This window comes from Phalacrocorax carbo, chromosome 16 (genome assembly GCF_963921805.1).
Source record: "Phalacrocorax carbo chromosome 16, bPhaCar2.1, whole genome shotgun sequence".
Classification (NCBI taxonomy): Eukaryota; Metazoa; Chordata; class Aves; order Suliformes; family Phalacrocoracidae; genus Phalacrocorax; species Phalacrocorax carbo.
In genome coordinates this window covers 2,303,681-2,321,426 of record NC_087528.1, presented here as the reverse complement: position 1 = coordinate 2,321,426, position 17,746 = coordinate 2,303,681, and the positions used below count along the sequence as shown (strand labels likewise).

General features: G+C 60.2%; 1 protein-coding gene across 2 annotated transcripts; it reads left to right on the top strand.

Annotated features, from left to right (window-relative positions):
* The first annotated feature begins 8,585 nt into the window (after positions 1-8,585).
* Positions 8,586-16,667, top strand: RAB37 (RAB37, member RAS oncogene family). 2 transcript variants are annotated; one of them, XM_064466784.1, is made up of 9 exons: positions 8,586-8,745; positions 10,500-10,610; positions 12,896-12,937; positions 13,085-13,151; positions 13,238-13,290; positions 13,766-13,831; positions 14,569-14,625; positions 14,892-14,968; positions 15,076-16,667. In XM_064466784.1, exons 1-9 carry the CDS (start codon positions 8,650-8,652, stop codon positions 15,179-15,181), a joined length of 675 nt encoding a protein of 224 aa, XP_064322854.1. In that variant the 5' UTR covers positions 8,586-8,649; the 3' UTR covers positions 15,182-16,667. The 2 variants fall into 2 exon arrangements, with proteins under 2 accessions (XP_064322854.1, XP_064322855.1); XM_064466785.1 differs by lacking the exon at positions 10,500-10,610.
* Positions 16,668-17,746: the final 1,079 nt, after the last annotated feature.

Below are 17,746 nucleotides of genomic sequence, written 5' to 3'. Positions count from 1 at the left end.
CCGCCCCCCCTTCCCGGGGCGGGCACGGCGGCGGCGAGGAGCCGGGGACAGCTTCGCTGTCCTGCGAGGGCTCGGACCGAGCCGAACCGAGCCGTGCTGTGCTGAACCAGGCTGCACCGAACAGAACCCGAAGGGGCCGAACCCAGCCCGGCTGTGCTGAACCGGGCCGGGCCGAACCGGGACCCCTGCGGAGCCAGACCGGAACTAACGGGGCCGAGCGGAGTCGAGCCGGGCGCTGTCCGCGGTGCTGAACCTGGGCGGGCGCTGTCCGCGGTGCTGCAGGAGCGTCCCGGCCCCCCCGCAGCCGGCCCATGCACCCCGGCCATGGAGGCCCGCGCCGCCGGCTCGGGGGGGGCTGGCTACAACGAGGCCCTGCTGCACAAGGTAGGGCTGGGGCAGCGGAGGGGAGGGGGGCTGCAAAGTGGACGGGGTGAGGGGGTGCTGGGGTAGGTTGAGAGCAATCGCCGGGGCAGGGCGCCTGCATGGACCTCCCCGGCGTACCCTGTCCCTCTTCCCTTCTCGCTTCTCTTCTTCCAGTGGGGTCCATCACCCACCCCACATCCCAGTGGGGTGGGGTGGGTGGGATATGGCTGCAGCTCTTCCCTGGCGCGGAGGCGGGGGCTGGGCAACCTGGGTGGCTTGGTCCTGGTCCCTGCCACCTCCCGGGTGACGGTGGGGCGGGGTGGGGTGGCAGGATCGGGCCTGTTTCAAAAGCAAAGAGAGCACGAGTGCTGGAAAGAGGCCAGGCCCGCGGCTGGCATTCAGCCGCTCCCGCTGTCTTGTGCATACTCCAGGGGGTCGGGGGGAGCTGCACCACAGGGCTCTGTTTGCCAGTGACAGCCTAAGGAGAAAGGACTTCCCTGCTGTGAAATAGCAGTGTCCCAAGAGATGTCCATCCCTGCCCTCCTTGCTTTAAAATCCTTCTTTTCTGTGGGGTCCCTGGGACTGCGTTTTGTAACTCCACATTGCACGGAGGGTGGACACGGCTGCTGCTGTCCCCAAAAGACCCTGGGGGCTCAGGCTCTGCTGCAGGCTCTGCTGGAGCAGCGCTTTTGCTCCTTGTAGTCAGACACTGCCCAGCAACTTCAGGAGACAGGGAGGAGATGCTGATCTCTGCCAGGCCCACCCATCTCTCCTTCTTGCTGTCCTCATGCTGCTTTTCTGCAGTCCACAGTGACTGACACCCCTGGGGAGGAGGGGAAAAGCAGGGGTGAGGCAGGGCAGGGGAAAGGGCCAGGGGTCTGTGGATCCCTCTTCACAAATCCCAGTCTATTCTATATCCTGCTTTACTCAGGGCAATGTGCCCAGCCCTTGATTAGCAGGAAAATATCAATTACTAGCAGCTCTCATTTCTGTTGTACAGCGAGTACGTAGGACATGCCTCCAGGGATGACTCAAGAAACTTTGGTTCTTTGCAAAGCCTTAACTCTCTCTTCTCCAGCAACGAGCTGCTGCAGTAAAGGAATAACATTGGCGGAAATGAGTCTCTGGGCAGAAAAGCTGCCCAGGCAAGTAACCATCCCAGCCCCATGTTGTCTGCTCTTTCCCTTGGTATTTTGCTGCTGTTCCTGGCTGGGTTGCTTATCAAGCAGAAACAAGTACGCTTTCAATCCAGGGACGTGAGGCAGCAAATATCTCACTAGATCATGTTTCTGAGCAAGGAATCACATTTCAGATGTGCTGAGAAACCCCGAGGGAGCTTTGTACTCTGGAGGCAAAGGTTAAGTGATTTCTGGTTGGTGGCTAAACCCAGGCCTGCGGAAGAAACAGATTAGGAGCAAATCAAAGTGGGAACAGCAGAGGTTTATTCTGGGCTGTTCCAGAAAAGTTTCACTTGGCACAAAATGACAAATTGTGCTTTCAGGTGATTTGACCCATTGCCAAATCGTTCTTCCACCCATTGGATGCTTGGATCCATGTAGCTGGCACAAGCCCCAGTACCATCCCTCCTGGGGGAGACGGATGTGCCCCAGGGCTGTGGCTGATTCAAACCGCTAGCAGGGGTTTTGCAAACAGGGATCCCCTGCATGATCTGAGCCAGCTTTTGTTTGATGTGCCACCCTAGAGCTCATGTCTACAGGGCTGAAATACAGCCTCTGCCGGGGCAAGGGCCCAGCAGGGCTGGCAGAGGGCCCCGGGCTCTGGCTTGAGCTAGTGTAAGGGGCTTGGCCATGGTAAAATAACACCTAGGCAGGGTGGGGACAGTTCTGAGGTGTCCCTGTGGCACAGGACAGCTTGAGGCAGCATCCAGCAGCATCTAAATTGCCCTGGAGCACTGTCTGGAACAGGAGAGAGGTAGCGCAATTTCATATATAGAGCGGGTAAAAATAAGTCTCAGTAATGCATCCCTGAGAGACCGTGGGAGTGGGGTGGTGAAGAGCTGAAAGCAGCCACAGCTTTGCTCGCAGACCTAACCCAGTGTCTCGTCCTGGCTGAGCTCTGCAGGCAGCTGTGCTGGGGTACACGTGCACAATTGCCACAATTTGTTGTTACAAATCCTGCTGATCTGGGAGAAAAACTTTGGGACTTCAGCAACTCTCTGAGAGCAGACGAAGAGCCACTGGGGGGCACTTCTCTCCTCCCTCTGTCTCAGGACTGGGGTTTTACCCTGTCAGGCTTCTACTAGCTACATTTAGCTCAGGTCCAGCTACTGCATGATAAAGCTTAGAAATGAACTGGGAAGATAACCTCAACCCATATGTGCTATCTCAGATCTCCTCCCGCTTGGCTGGCATTGGAAATGCGGCAATCACCTCCCTACGCTGCCTTGACAGCCACGCAGATCTTCTCTTACCTAGACAAGTTAGACCAAAATATCTCCTTGCTCCCTGGCTGCTGACATGGGTAGGGGAGATCTGCGTGGGTTTGCCCTCGCTGCCCCATCGCTCTGCCTTGTCTCTGCAACCTACACCAAGCCAGCAGAACTTTTGAAAGGAGATGATTTGTCTAGGTCTCAGTTAGCCCCAAACCCCTAATCTGAGGTGTGAGGAGGGATATTTGCTCTTTCCCTAATGCAGACAGGTCTGCTCGGCAGTGTGTTTCAAGCTGTGCCTGCTCTTCTGCTGGGGCCGTGGAGCAGGTGAGCTGTGGGGTGGTGGGGAAGTGAAGTTACCTCTGCCCACCCAGTGGAAATCATCTCCTTCACCTGGAAACAGGAATTGCTTTGATCGCTCCGGGGCTTAGGAGCGGTGCTTTGGGACTGTCACCGAGCAGCTCTCCTGGCCTTGGCCATGTTTCCCTCTATGCCTTGGCCAGCCTGTCTGTGCATGCACCCAGCAAAGCACCGCTTCATCCCCACACCACCATGTGGAGAGGAAATGCAGCACCAAAAGGAATCTTGAAACTTTTTACCAAAGTTTTCCAGGCCAAAAAATAAACCCTTGGGAATACCTGGGGGGCTGAGGGGGTGCTGGGGAGGCCAGGCTGTGGCCAAGGATGCTGGCAAGAGGCAGGGCTGGTATGGAGGTTTGTTGCTGGGAGGCTTCTTGCTATCATGACTCAAGCATGTCCAACCTGAGGTTTCAGCAGCTGGCTAGCCACATCCACTCCACAGTGGCTTCTTTTATGTTTATTCCACGGTGGGGAAGGCCACAGTGCTTTCTACTGTGCTGTACCTCCACAGAGCCCTTAAGCTTTTCCTAAGATCATTAGGAAAATCTCTTGGCTGATTCAGGCCAACTTTTACTATTATTAAGTCATGAAGCAATTCATGAGTTGTCTCTATTATAAATCCCAATTAAATTATTGATAGGGGAGTCCGCCTTTTATACTCGATCTCTGTAAATCCTGGCCTCTGGAGGCTTTCTGGTGCTCATTTCACCAGCTTCCCTCCCTCCATAATTAATGCCGTTCTCTGCATTAAGTGCTCCCAAAGACAGTGCTGCAGGGTGCAGCTGGTCTGTTGCACCTCCCAGCACCAGTATTTCACCTGGGAATAGTGCGTAGCACCAAAAAATGCAGTGCTGGGGTGCAAAATCCCCACAGTAATGAACCCCTGGGGTGTTTTCCTACATGGCTGCTCCAGGGCAGATCCTGCTCTCTGCACGGGGAACATGTCTGGGCCGCAGGGCAAAGCCAAGGGGGGCTCGGGGGAGGGAATTTCCCCCTAGGGAAAGGAGCGACCCAGCTCTTCTGACCCATGTGCAAGGGCCTCACCCAGAGATTTCTGCCTGCCAATATCCCCCCAGCTCCTGTGCAGGCTCCCAGCCTGTGAGGCTGCTCTGAATGTACAAGTGACCCGCAAACAGCCCAACCTCTGGTTCGGGAGGAGGGAGAAATCTCTGGCTGCTCCAGATCTGGCTGCAGCTTGCTGCCTCTCAGCATATAGGTCTGTGTAGCAGCACGTATCTGGCAGAGGTGCAGGGCTCCCCTCCTGCCAACAGCTCTGCTCAGCAGGTCAGGCTTCTCCCAGGAGATATCTGGGGTTTGGGATGTTTTTTCTGAGGGAAAATGCTGATTCACCAAAGTGAGCATTTCACTGAAGCGTACCAGTGTTAACAGGCTCCAGGCAGGTTGTGGGGCAATGATTTATGCAAGGCAGGATGCTGGTGTCCTGCCAGTCCACGTTCCTGCTTCATTTGTGATCCTGAAGCTTGTTGGCTGTTGGTTTCAGCCCACTCTGTTGGGGTCTGTGGGGTGCAGGAACCTCAGGACTGGGTGCTGTGGCATGTGGCTGGTTCCCTCATGGCGTGTCAGGGCACAAAATCAGGCCTTGATCTGCCCAGGCTCTCCAGGCACTTGATTAAACACATTTGTCCGTGCTCATCTGCCCTGCACTTCATGAGGGGGTCCGCGCAGTGCCTGAAGTGGTGCCAGGTTGGGTTCCACCGCAGGGCCCCTCGGTGCAGGGGACGTGATGGAGGGAGCGGCTCCCTGGCTGTTGGGAAGATGCTGAAGCAACAGCTCCGGCTCAGCAGGCAAAGAGTGACCTTTGCGATGTCACCTGGGGTGGGAACAAAGGGTGGTGCCCCAGGATGGAGCAGGGCTGCTGGAGCTGCACTGGACTAAACGCAAATCGAGGGGGGAAGCAACAAATGCAGTGAATGCAGCACAGGTCAGGGCTGTGGGGAGGTTCAGCCCCAGCGTGTTGCTGGCTCAGGGGTGGTAGGGAGCATCACCGGTGGTGACAGGGCTGTCTCGGTGCTTGTCAGAGCTACAGGAACACCCGTGTCCTGAAAGACAGAGCCAAAACCACTTCTGAGCAAGAAGTCAGTTAGCAGAGTGTTTATTTTAAGTTGTGTCCCTGCAAAAGGGTTGGAAGTGCCTCAGTTTCCTGAAAGGATGGGAATGTTTGTACCAGTGGTTCTGCCAACAAAACCCAGATACCAGCAGAGAGGGGAGGGAGGGGTTTGCATTTGCACTGTTGGTCTCCCTCAGGCTGGGGATTTGGAGGAACACAGGCAGTAGCAGAAGGGAGGACGGGCTCCCCAGGGATGTGGTGTGGGTACCAGGGCCACAGGCTGGCAGCTCGGGAGCTGCTCAGGAGGTGAAGACAATGCCCCAGCTCCAACACCCGCACAGCTCCCTCGTCCCTTCTGCTTGGGGACAAGCAAGCTTTGCTCCCTGTGGGAGAGCCCTGGGGCTTCCCATGGAGGGCTGGAGAGGCAGAGAGGCTCTGTGACTTCAAACCCAGCATCCTGCTGGGTGGGGAGAGTTGCGGATACACAGAGTTAATGCAGCTTGAAGGCAGCTCAGAGCCCCAGAGAGACGGCGTGGCTGTGGCAGTGGCTGTGTGCAGCAGCTGTGGGAGACGGTCTCTTATTAAATGGTTTTGGACCTAATCCCGCACCACCAAAGTCCTCCCAAAGAGGTTTTCCACCAAAGCTGTGCAAGCCAAGGCTGCCTCTGCATGGCAGCTTCCCCAGCTGGGGCAGGAGCATCTCTCCTGCTTGCTCTCCATGATGGGCTGCACTTCGCTTTCTTTTCCACATTTCTGCACTTGGAGAGGGCATAGTGGGGCTCGTGCCTGAAGCTCAGCCCAGGGCATATTGCATTTATTACAGAGATGGTCAGAGGGGTGGAAATTCCTCCCCAGGCAGGTGGCAGGACCACAGGTGACAGCAAAGGACAGGGCACAGAGGGACGAGCCATCTGGCTGTGATGCCGGCACCCAGCAGCCCATGGGGACAACCTGCTGCCGAGTGGGGCTGTGCAGTGGAGCTGTGCCACGGGGCTTAGGGTTTTGCCACGGGCTGGGGCTGGGCTGGTCCCTCCCGATCCTGCTGCCTTCACTGCCACATCATCCCGGCACCCCCTTCCCAAACACCCGGCCCCCAGCTGCAAGCCATGCCTGCAGGCTCAGGCTTCACCTGCTCCCGTGTGCTGACGCCTCTTTACCTGGTCTTTGCAGACGATACTGGTTGGAGACAGCGGCGTGGGGAAGACATCTCTGCTGGTCCAGTTTGACCAGGGCAAGTTCATTCCTGGCTCCTTCTCCGCCACCGTGGGCATTGGGTTTACGGTAAGAGCCCAATCCCTGGTCCCTGGGCTGTGCAACCTCACTCGCCCTTGGGGAGCAGTTTTATTTGGGTAGTCATAATCTATGATTCTAAGTGATGTTAAGCACGAAGAATTGGGATGATTTGATTTGGTGCTGCTGGATGAGGGGCCTGGTTTGGCACTGAGCTTGCTGGCAAGCAGGGGCAGGCCCGCTTCAGGCTGCTGGGGGGATGGAGGATGGATGAGGCTTCATGTCCCAAAACCCTCAGTGAGGCTATGCCTGAGCACAACCTCCTGCATCGCACCCAGAAAGTGCCTTTGGAGCCCTGCTGTACCGGGGAGAAGTCAGCCTGCATCCTGCCTGTGCGGCCTGGGGCCCCTCACAAGAAGCCTGGCAGATGGTGGCAGAGCCTGGGAGAAGCGCTCTGCTGCCGTCCAGTGCTATTTGCAGAGCTGCCGTGGGACGATGAGCAGCTCTGATGAGTGTGTCCCCTCCCCCCGGGGAGCCCAGGACAGAGACAGCGCTTGGGACCTCACCGCACAGCGAGGCCGGCATCCCTCCAGCGTCTGTGGCAAGGCTGTTACCCATGGGATGGCTGTTACTCATGAGGAGGCTATTACCGTTACCACGGGGGTTTTGTCTCTAGTCCAGGCCAAGGAGCAGGGAAACATGCGGTACCAGCGGGGGGGGGCCTGGGGCCAAGCAGCCAAAGGTGCCCCTTTGGGTGGTGCTGAGCAGGCAGAGGAGGCTCAGCTGTGCTCCCAACCTTTCCTGGCTCCCAGCTGCCTTGTTTCTTCTGCAGCAAATGACGGAGTGTGGAGGTGATGCTCAGCCAGGCGTTTTTCCTGCCTAGGCAACTGTGTGAGTACCGGCACTGTTTGCTGTACCCTTCCAGAGCTGCTTCCAGCAAGCTGCAGGGGAGCTCAGCTGCTTCCAGGAGCTCCGAGTGCCTCCAGCCTTCAGCTCTGGACACTTTCCTGGCCAAAGAGCATATATAAACTATAAATCCCCCAGCTGGGTCTGAGAATAATTATGGGACTGGAAATACAGGTTCCCTTTCCCGAGGGGCAGAGGAAGGCTTGGCTGGAGCAGGAGCCAGCAGCCGGGGAAGGCGCGGAGGCGGGTGCCGTCACAGAGGGCATCTCTGCCATCAGACCTCCTGCAGCCGTGCGTGGCCTTTGCCTGGAGGGCGGCGAGGGCACGGCTCTGCACTGGCATCCCACACACCTGAATCCCAGCAGCGTGAGCGGGGCTGGGGGGTTTCGCACTGAGAGTAGCCCTGACATGGGGGAGACGGGCTGGGTATCTGGGGGAACATAAATCAGAGGGGACTGAAGGCTCTTCTCCATGAAGTGGTGCCTGTAAGCCTGAAGACCCTGGGCAGCCATAGTGCTGGACCTGGATGGGATTTTGTGGAGTGGGTTTTTGGGTAACACAACATCCCTGACTCTCTCCTGGGACTTCTCCCACGTTCCCACACTTGGGCTTTTCCCAAATGAAGTGCGCTATGAGCCAGGCCCCAACGGGCGGCATAGGGTGCTGGGGGCTGTGAGCAGCCGGAGGAGCGGGAGCCCCGGCAGCCGTCCCAGCCGAGACGCAGGCGCCGCTGAACCGGCTCGCCGCAGCGTGTGGCTTCCGGCTAACGGCCGCTGCTTCTGGTTTCCTCCCAGCTTTGCTGCGCCTTGGTGCTAACCCAGGGCCCAGCTCAGCCGATGGTGGGGCTGCAGCAGACAGGGCGAACCCCCAACCCTCGGGAGGCTGGTGGGGTGGGAGCAGGAGCTGCCATCCCCACCAAACTGGCATGGTGGGGGTGATTTGCCAGCACCGGGTCTCCATCCCCACACCCTGTGGGGGACGGGGGGGATGTTCATTTGTGGGATGAGTGGTTCCTCCTCTCCCCATCCATGTGCCCGGAGGGACATGGCAGGGCTCTGCCCCCCATCCGGTGCCGCCAAGCCCCCCCGGTAAACCCAAGCACCCCGTGGTCCCGGGTGTGGGGGTGCAGGGGGGCAGGATTCCAGCCTTGAGCCTCCTCTTCCTCATCCCGGGGCCAGACGGGCCAGGGAGGCGGCCGGGGCACAGCCTTGGGGGTGGCATTGGGCTGGGGGGGAGGAGGAGGAAGAGGAGGAGGAAGGCGGGCCGGGCTGGGTCGGGTGGGGCCGCGGCTCCCGCTGCGGCGCCGGGGCTCGTTGGCTCCGCTCGGACGCACCATGAGCGGCCCCGGCGGGGCGGCGGGGAGTGGGGACCCCCCGGCGGGGAGCGGGACCCTCCCGGCGCTGCCCCGGGACTACGAGCTCGCCGGCAAGGTGGGAGGCGGCGCGGGGTGCGGGTTGGGGGGGCAGCAGGGATGGATCCCCCGCGGGTGGAGGTTGAGGCTTGCACCCCGGTCCGGGGGAGACTGGGAGGGGTCCAGGGGGGTCCCGGGGGCCGCCCGCTTCCTCCGCTGCCGCGATCGCGCCCAGGAAGCGGCTGCGGGCCGGGGAAGGGGAAGGCGGGGGTGGCCCCAGCTGAGCCCCACCAGCTCTGCCCCCCCCGCCCCCGGGGGGTCCCAGATCTGGCAGATGTGGGCATGGGGGCCCCTCCCCGGGAGGTGGAGACAGAGGGTCCCTGCCCGGGGGCGGGGGGAGGTCTGTGGCCCGGGTGTTTCCCAGCCCAGGGCTCCGCACGCACCCCGCAGCCCCCCGCACTGCAAAAGCCCCTGCGCCCGTGCTAAATATCGGGGTGGGAACCCTCCTCGCCGAGTGTCCCCCTCTTCCCCAGCTCAGCCGAGGGCTGCCCCAGGGAAGCGCCCTGCTCTTCCCGACGGCGCTGGGGAGGCATGGGCTGGGTGAACGTTTTACCCAAAAGATTTAATATGCAGCCCCAGGCTGCGCCCAGCGCTGGCCGTGCCAGTCCTGAGACCTCCCGCTGCCTCGCTGAGCCGGCTCCCAGAGCGGTCCCACATGCTGCCGCCTTCCCTAAACTGCTTTTATTCCTTCGCCTTTATCCTCTCTGCTCTGAGTCCTTTCACGGGCTGATACTGGAGGGAGGTTTTTGTGTTAGAGGGAGGAAATCAGTTGCCAGCTGGATCTGGAGCGAGGTGGTGGCAGAACTGGGGGTATTCCCAGCCTGGGCTGGGCAGGGGTGTCCCAGGGAAGGATTTGACAAGCCAAGTGGATTGGCAGGAGGCAGAGAGAGCACTTCCAGCCCCCAGCTCTGCTGTGCCGGCCCGCAGGGTGTTTGCTGTGCTGTCCCTACCCGGGGTGGGCACCACTCACTGCATACGCCCGGCCTGGGGGCAGCAGGGCTGCGTGGGTTTGCTTTGCAGGCTCCGGCGTCCTGGCAGGGTGGGGTTGCGGGGGTGGAGGGAGTCCTGCTCACTGCTGTTTTTAAGCAGGGGATAGATGCAGTCAGTGTCAGGGGAATGACTGCTGGGCAGGAAAGGGCTGCTGCCAGCCAGCAGGGAGAGCACAGCATCTGGGTGTCAGGTAAGGCTGTACTTACGGAGACCATCAGGCTGCTGCCTGCCTGGATCCAGCAGTGCCAGAGCAGCTGGGGAGCCCAGGCCGAGCCTGTTTGTTTAGCAGGAGGGGAAAAGGCACCATGTTTGCTTTGGTGTCTGCGTCAGGCAGGGCCCTGGGCACCAACAGGGCGAGAGTCCCAGACACAGCGGGGTTTGCCTCAGCCACACATCAGCCCTTGGGCCGGGCGCACCCAGGCCTGAGGCAGAGGTGGCTTCTCGTGTCTGGGAGCTGTGGCCAGTTCTCCTGGGTTGGGAGGCAGCCATGGGCTGGCCAGGAGACAGCTCTTCTTGCTGTGGTACCTGCCTTGCCACCAGCTCTCCTTTTCTGCTCTCCCCCTCTTCTGTGGCTGGGGCTGCTCTGCTGCCCTGGGGCATCACTTGGCTGTGCCCTTGGGGGTCCCATCCCACCCCCAGCTCTCACAGGGCTCCCCAGATGTGGCAGGATCAGCCCTGGGGAAAGAAACGGAGGGACACAAGGGGGTGGGGGGGGCTCAGCACCACCCAGGGATGCTGCCCCCTCCCCTTCCCGCTGACACCTCTCCCTGCGCCCATTTGCAGGTGATGTTACTTGGAGACTCGGGCGTGGGGAAAACCTGTTTCCTGCTCCAGTTCAAAGACGGGGCCTTTCTCTCCGGGACGTTCATAGCCACCGTGGGCATAGACTTCCGGGTGAGACCACCACGGCTGCCAGCCCCTCGCCTCCCCTGATCCGCACATTGGCCAGGATGGGGCACTGGGAAGGGGGGATGGGGGGTTTCCAGACTCTGCACCCCAAATTATCTCCTACCTGGCTGCGGGTGCTTTCTGAAACCCTTCCACCTCTCCCTGGGAGAGCAGTAACAGATGGAAAAGCCTGCTGGGACCGTCACCTCTTGCCTTTAAATCAGCAAAAAGCCTCAGTTCAGCCCATCCCAGCTGGGTGCATGGGTTGGGGGTCTGCAGCGGGCAGCCAGCACACTCCACTGGCTGGGCTGAGGCCAACAGCTGGCAGGGACACAGGCTGGTGGCTGTAATTTTGTGCCTTGAAAGGGCTGAAGTTGGCTGCCGAGGAGTTGTTAAGGTCATCGGATCCCTTTTAAACCCTCCTGCTGCTCTCTGTTCACCAAATTTCAGCTGCAGGGTCTCCCAGGGGATGCAGGCAGGCAGAGCTGTTTGCAGCACAGGCTTGAGCGGTGTTTCAGCAGGCTGGAAGTCACAGGGGATGTCCCCTGGTAAGGCTCTGCCCGAGGCTGCTGACACGTGTCAAGTGCGGTCGGTGCTTCCTCTGCCTCTGCCTTTACAGCTGCAGCTGCTCTCGTTTTCCGTTGCCTTTGCTTCCCCAGGCTGCTCTTGGCTTGCAGGGGGCGTTTGTGGGGGTGGGTGAGCGGGGTCCAGTGGGAGAGGGCTGTGGATTTGCTTTGGAGGGGTCTCGTAGCCTGTCCTTCCAATAAAGTCATGAAAGAAGGAAAACCTGCTGTGTCCCACTGCTGGGCTCAGCACCAGTGGCCCCAGGGGGTGTTGCCAGCTTATCATAGGTACCTGCTCTGCCTCGTGCAAGCATCCCCTCCAGCAGCTCACGGCTTGCTACTGGTAGGCAATTTCCAGTGTCTCCTAGGGCACATTTTTTTTTTGTTCAGCCCATTTTCTTAACTTTTATCATCTCCACATGGGCTGAATTTCCATTTCAAACAATTCCAGGCAACTAAATTATTTATAGGGGTCTTTTCTTTCCAGAATCATCCCTCCAAGTACTATTCTTCAAGAGTCTTAAAATAGGCCTTTGGTAACTCCTGCTTTTTTCTCGGGCCTCTCGGGAGAAGTCCCTGCACTTCTGAGATGGGTACAGGGGTTGCTTAAGCCGTCTCTGATAACTGCCTTCCCCGCTCGCCTCCAAACGCTGCTTCCCTTCCCCAGTCCCAGCCTGGCTGCAGGGTCCAGCGGCCCCAGTGCCTGGCTGCCAACCTGGGAGATTTCCTCCTGCCATGCTGGATAAAGTGATGTGCTACCTGCAACCCACCGGCTCAGTGCGTGCAACCACCTTTAAGGGCCAAGCACTACCAAGGAAGCCAGAGCTGGACACCCAGGAGGTTTAGATTGGATATTAGGAAAAATTTCTTCACTGCAAGAGTGGTTGGGCATTGGAACAGGCTGCCCAGAGAGGTGGGGGAGTCACCGTCCCTGGGGGTGTTCAAATAACATGTAGACGTGGCACTTCAGGGCATGATTTAGGAGGCCGGGGCGTGTTGGGTTGGGCGTTGGACTTGATGGTTTTAAAGGTCTTTTATAACCTTAATGATTCTGTGATTCTAAATAGCCCAAATTTTCAGTGCAGCGGTGGTTCCTTCAGCCCATGGAGCACAGGAATCCTGGCAGAAGAATGAGGGCTTTATGGTGGGCAAAAATAAAAGCGGGCCAAGTTGTAATTAATAGACGCACATTTGCGTGGAGTCGATGCAAGACCCTCCCTGCTTCCCCAGCTCTGCTGAACCTCCCCATGCCATGTGGCGGGGGCTGCTGCAAGCCCGGGGCTGCGTGGCAGGATCTGGAGCGGGTCGGTGTCCCCGGGCTTTGCAGGGCAGCCTGCCTCATTAGCTGGCTCTTTAGGGGACTGAGGAGTCACAGGGCAGGGGCGCTGGCTGCAGGAGGTGAGCGAGGCACCGGATCCAAAGCAGGCTGGGATCTTGCTGTCCCGTCTCCGTCAGGGCCTGATTCTGCCCTTTTCCACCCTGGCACGAGGGGATGCTGCTCTGGGATGTCCCTGTAGGTACCGCACAGCACCGCACCTCCCCAGCAGGACCACGGTTTGTAGCAATGAGGCTTCAATGTCCAGCCCCACAGGCAGCCTGGCTTCATCCCGCCGGCCGGGAGAGAGCAGCTGAGGGGCCAGGGCAGAGCTGGCTCCACGCTGGGGACGGCTGGCACCCGCGCCAAGGTGCGCTGTGGGCTGAGAAATGTGTTCTCCTTCTCTTCTGCAGAACAAAGTGGTGGCTGTGGATGGCGTGAAGGTGAAGTTGCAGGTGAGGTTTGGGAGGGGGTAAGCAATTCCCAGCCACGCTGCTGGAAAAAAATACCCTGGACTGAGCATGGGTGGGCTGGGAGCTGCGGGGGCATCCCCAGCTTGGGGGTTTCCCCTCCCTGCGCTCACTGGGGTGCCTTCTTGGCAGATCTGGGACACGGCGGGACAGGAGCGTTTCCGCAGCGTCACCCACGCCTACTACAGGGATGCCCAAGGTGGGTTTGGGGTCTGGTGGGGACTGGGGAGACCAGCCAAAGCACATCCCTGCAGCAGGCCAATGCCTCTGCCTCTTCCCTTCCAGCCCTGCTCCTGCTCTACGATATCACCAGCAAAATGTCCTTCGACAACATCCGTGTGAGTCCCCTGCGCTGCTCGGGAGCGTGTTTCTCCCTGAGGACTGGGGTCGTGGGTGCCCTCTGCGGCTTGCTGGGTGTTTGGGGCAGTTTGAAGCTTGTTTTGCACGCAAGCGCCGGCTGTTTCAGCCAGAGCCAGCCGGCTGGGAGCTCATCCCCGGGGCGCCTGGCTGGGCACTGCACGGCTGGGTGAGTTTTGTTTAGGGACACAGTAAATGGCTGGAGGGAGAAAACGCGTTTTGGGATGGATGTGAACTACGTGTAGGCTACTACGTGTAGGCTTGGGCTGTAGCCAGGAGACGGGGCGTTTTCAGGACTGTTCCGCTGTGACGCTGGAAGGGTTCCCATGCCAAAAAAAAAAAAAGCCATTTTCCTGGTCTTTGCGGGGGGGGTGTGGGGTGTGGGGGTGTGGGTGCAGGCTGAAAGGAGAGGGACAGGGGTACCGCTCACCCCGACGCAGCCCCACTGCCTTGCAGGCCTGGCTGACGGAGATCCACGAGTATGCCCAGAAGGATGTGGTCATCATGCTGCTGGGCAATAAGGTGCGTGCAGGGTCCCCCTTCACACTGCGGTTTGCTGTGCCGTGCCGTGCCGTGCCGTGCCAGTCTGGCCTTGCCATCCCCATGGCTGTAGAGGGATGTGGCTCGGTGGGTGCTCTGCCTGCCAGCCGGGTGCACCCTCTGCCCGGCTCTGCCGATTTCCAGGCTCAGCCAGACCCAGAGGTTTGGGGGGGCTGAGGGGGAGCTCAGTGTCCCCAGCAGCCAGTGGGGGCAGAACGAGGCTGAGGCTCCCAGTATGGGATGCTGGTGGGTACGGGATGCCCGCCCAGGTCCTGGATGCACCCCCATATCCCAGGTAGCCCCAAGTCTCAGATGCCCAACCAGGTCCCAGATTCTCCCTGGGGGTCCCAGATGCTGCCTAGTGCCCAATGCCTGACTGGGTACTGGATTTTCCCCTGAGAATGGATGCTTCCTGAATCCTGGATGATGCTGGGTGCTCGATGCCCAGCAGGGTACCAGAAGCCCCTCTGGGTCCTGGCTGCCCCCAGGTACTGGATGTTGCCCCACGTCCCAGATGCCCCGCCCCGCTTCTTGATACCACCAGGTCCCATATGCTCAACAGGTCCCAAATTCTCCTCTGGGCACTGGATATTCCCAAGTCCCTGACACCCCCAGTTCCTGGCAGTCCCCCTGCCCACCCCACACTGCCAGGTGCTAGCCAGGTGCCCTGGGGTGCCAGCTGGCCCTGGTACACGGTGACACTCTCCTTCCCTTGGCAGGCCGATGTGAGCAGCGAGAGGGCTGTGAGGACGGAGGATGGAGCATCACTGGCCAGGGTGAGCCGTGCCGAGGTCTAACCCGGCTGCAGCCCCCCTGACAACTGCACGTCGCTCAGGGTCCCCGTGCAGCCGTGCCATCCCCTCTAAGGGGTGCCCAGATGCGCCTGTCTCTAGCACAGGCAGTTCTTGCAGACAAAACCTGGGGCAAGGCAGGGAGAGGATGGCACCTTGTTCCCAAGCCTTGGCCAGGTGACAGGGACGATGTGATGGGGCAGGAGGGCAATTCGGGGCTGTCTGCTGATGGGGCCGTGCTGCCCTTGCAGGAGTATGGGGTGCCTTTTATGGAGACGAGCGCCAAGACGGGCATGAACGTGGAGCTGGCCTTCCTGGCCATTGCCAAGTGAGTACCTGGGGGACCCGGGCAAGGGAGGTGTCCCCCCCAGCCCCACTGCCTCCTGCACCGGCACTGGAGCGGGCAGGGGGTGTGATGTGGCCCCACCACCCCAGGGAGCTGAAGCAGCGTGCGGTGCAGCCGCCGGACGAGCCCCGCTTCCAGATCCACGACTACATCGAGTCGCAGCAGAAGAAATCCAGCTGCTGTGCCTTCGCTTGAGAGCGGCCAGGAGGAGCCGGCAGCCCCGGGGACGCAGGCAGGCGGGAGGCAGAGTGGGGACCCAGTCCTGCCCTTGAGCACCCGTGGAAACCAGGCTCTGACAAGCCAAGCATAGATGGGGCAACACGGCGGAGCGGAGCGTGCACGAGGAGAGCCATCGCCCCGGTGCCAAGATCCAGGGGCTGGATCCTGCTGCCCTGCAAGACAATGCCTGGAGCTTACTGTGTGCCACTAGGGGAATAACCACGGTGTGATGACTGCCAGCCCGGACAGCGAGCCACAGTGATGCCTCTGTGACCTGAGCAGGATGCAGGATATGGCCCCGCACCCAGCTGAGGGCCCCTTGGAGTGGCTGGAGGGGCCACGTGTGTGCCATGGATGTGCCCTTGGGCAGGCCCCAGCCCTCTCCTCCCCTACAGCCATCCCTGCTTGGCGCTGCTCTCACCTGGCTGGAAGGGCCTGATCCAGCCCCCTGTGTCCCCGGTGCTGCCGGCCTCTGGCTTCCCTCCAAGGAGCTCCGGCTCTGCCCCCGAGGCTGCCCCACACCCAGGTGCAGCCGGTGCCCATGCTCGGCCGTGGCTCCTTGCTGCTGTGGTTGCTGCTGTCAGCTTTTATCCTCCTGCTGCCACGAGGGCAGCGATGTCCCTGTTAATGTCCCCGTTGTGTCCCAGCTCTGCTGGAGGGAAGGGCCGAGATGGGGAAGCGTCCAGCCAAGCCTGCTCCCTGCCCTCGCAGCTGGTATGAGAAATAAAACTCCCCTGGGAGCACCCGAGTGACGCTTGGGGCACTTCCAGCACACATGGCAATTGGAAAAAGCCCTTTATTCCCCCCACCCCCCCACTTGTAGCCACAGGAATTAGAGACTTTTTTAATGAGAAAAGCCTTTTTCTTTTCAATTCCTCCAGATAAAACCACCTCTGGCTTCACGCAGGCTGGAGCTGGTGGGGTAGAGGTGCCTGCGGTGGCCTGGGGCTGCTATGCCAGCTCTCAGGGCGGGCTGCGTTTCTCTCCCACCACTGCACGTGTAATACAACAGTTTCTTCCTGACACTGGCAAAGAGCAGCTGAAACCCACTCTGTGGAGAGCAGATGCCTGAGGTGGTTCAGCCAGCAAACGCTGCTACGTTGGCCCAGTGGGCGCTGGCGGGGTGCAAGGCTCAGGTGTTGCTGCATGTGCTCAGCCTGGCCCTGCCGGCTCCTCCGGCACACTGCCGGCTCCCCCGAGTGCTAGGTAGGGTGATGAGATGCTGAATATTCGGTTATGCAGCTGAAAAGCTGATGCAAAGGGCAGCTGTGGAGGGCATGGCAATGCTGCACGTGGGAGTGGGGGACTGGCTGGTGCATCTGTCCCTGCCGGCATCTTCCCTGGCCCTGCGCCTGAGCTGCTTGTCTCTCACTGGCCCCAGTGCCTCCTTCACCTCTGCTCTGCTCCTGGGTCTCCCTTTGCAAGTTTACAGATTAAAGCTGAGTATTTTTGAGGCTTTGCATCTGCCTGTTTTTTTTTATCGCGTGAGAAATGCCTGCCTCGGGTCTGCAATGTGGGAGGCTGCTGCACCAGGGGGCTGTAGAGCAGCGGGGCTGGGGGGGGGCCCTGGGAGCAGCCGTGGGGAGGGGGAAGCACAGCCCCTTCCTCCCTGCCGGGGCTTTCGTTGCACATTTCAGACAGTCCAAAGGTGAGAGGGGAAGAGTAAACATGGCCTGTTAAATTAAAACCAACCGCCTCCCCTGCTGTTCTCATGGTGCGGAGTCCAGCATTCCCCAAATAACTCCGTCTTCCCACCAATGACATTGCTGCTGCCGCTTGGCTGATGTCTGCAAAAAATGCTGGATGGCTTCAACACAAACAGACATTGGCTCTTTTCTGCTTCCCCCCCCTGCAGCCTGAGCTCTCTTAACATCACGCCGAGCAGCTGGGGTGCGACGTGCTGCCCGCGATGGTGCTGCCCGCTCCCTGACGTCCGGCAGGCGCTGCTGGGGCCTGCCGGACCCAAAAGGAGCTCCGGCTGTTTCCTTTGCTGCTGCCTTTCTTCCTTATCGCGGTCCCGTGCTCAAACCAGCCCTCTTGGAGCTGGGTTTTGTTTCCTGAGTTAGGGCAGCCCTCCCAAAAAGTGTCCCCCCGCCATTTCCCCCCCCAAACACGCACGCTTGCAGAGCCGTGCCGCTCACAACCCCCTTGCTATGGGGAGGGGCTGCGCTGCATCGATGCTGCAGGCGATGGACCCCCCCCCCGCCATCCTGGGGCCGTACCACGGCACGCTTGCCCTGGTTTTCATCTCCGCAGGCATCTGCTGCCGGCCACCGTGGGATTCCTCTCCACCGCCTTTCTCAGGGCCGAGCGGCCACGGACAAATGCTCAGCCGAGTGGAGGAAACAAACGAGCCCACCCTCCGCTCCCAGCCCAGCCCCGAGGAGTCAGAGTGCAGCCACCCCCCAGCACGCGGGGGGGTTCCCCGGCCGCTGGGGTCCCCGGGGTCGGTGCAGAGAGTGAGGGACATGTCCTGCTGCTGTCTCCTCCTCGTTTGCCTGGCTGCGGCACCGTTAAACGTGCTCCCAGCTGCCCTGGGTA

What these genes read in the sequence shown, in the direction of transcription:
- RAB37 (XM_064466784.1), top strand. Translation starts at nt 8,650, where the DNA reads ATGAGCGGCCCCGGCGGGGCGGCGGGGAGTGGGGACCCCCCGGCGGGG. An exon ending in CTACTACAGGGATGCCCAAG is followed by an intron (nt 13,152 to 13,237) that starts GTGGGTTTGGGG and finishes CTTCCCTTCCAG; the next exon opens with CCCTGCTCCTGCTCTACGAT. An exon ending in TCATGCTGCTGGGCAATAAG is followed by an intron (nt 13,832 to 14,568) that starts GTGCGTGCAGGG and finishes TTCCCTTGGCAG; the next exon opens with GCCGATGTGAGCAGCGAGAG.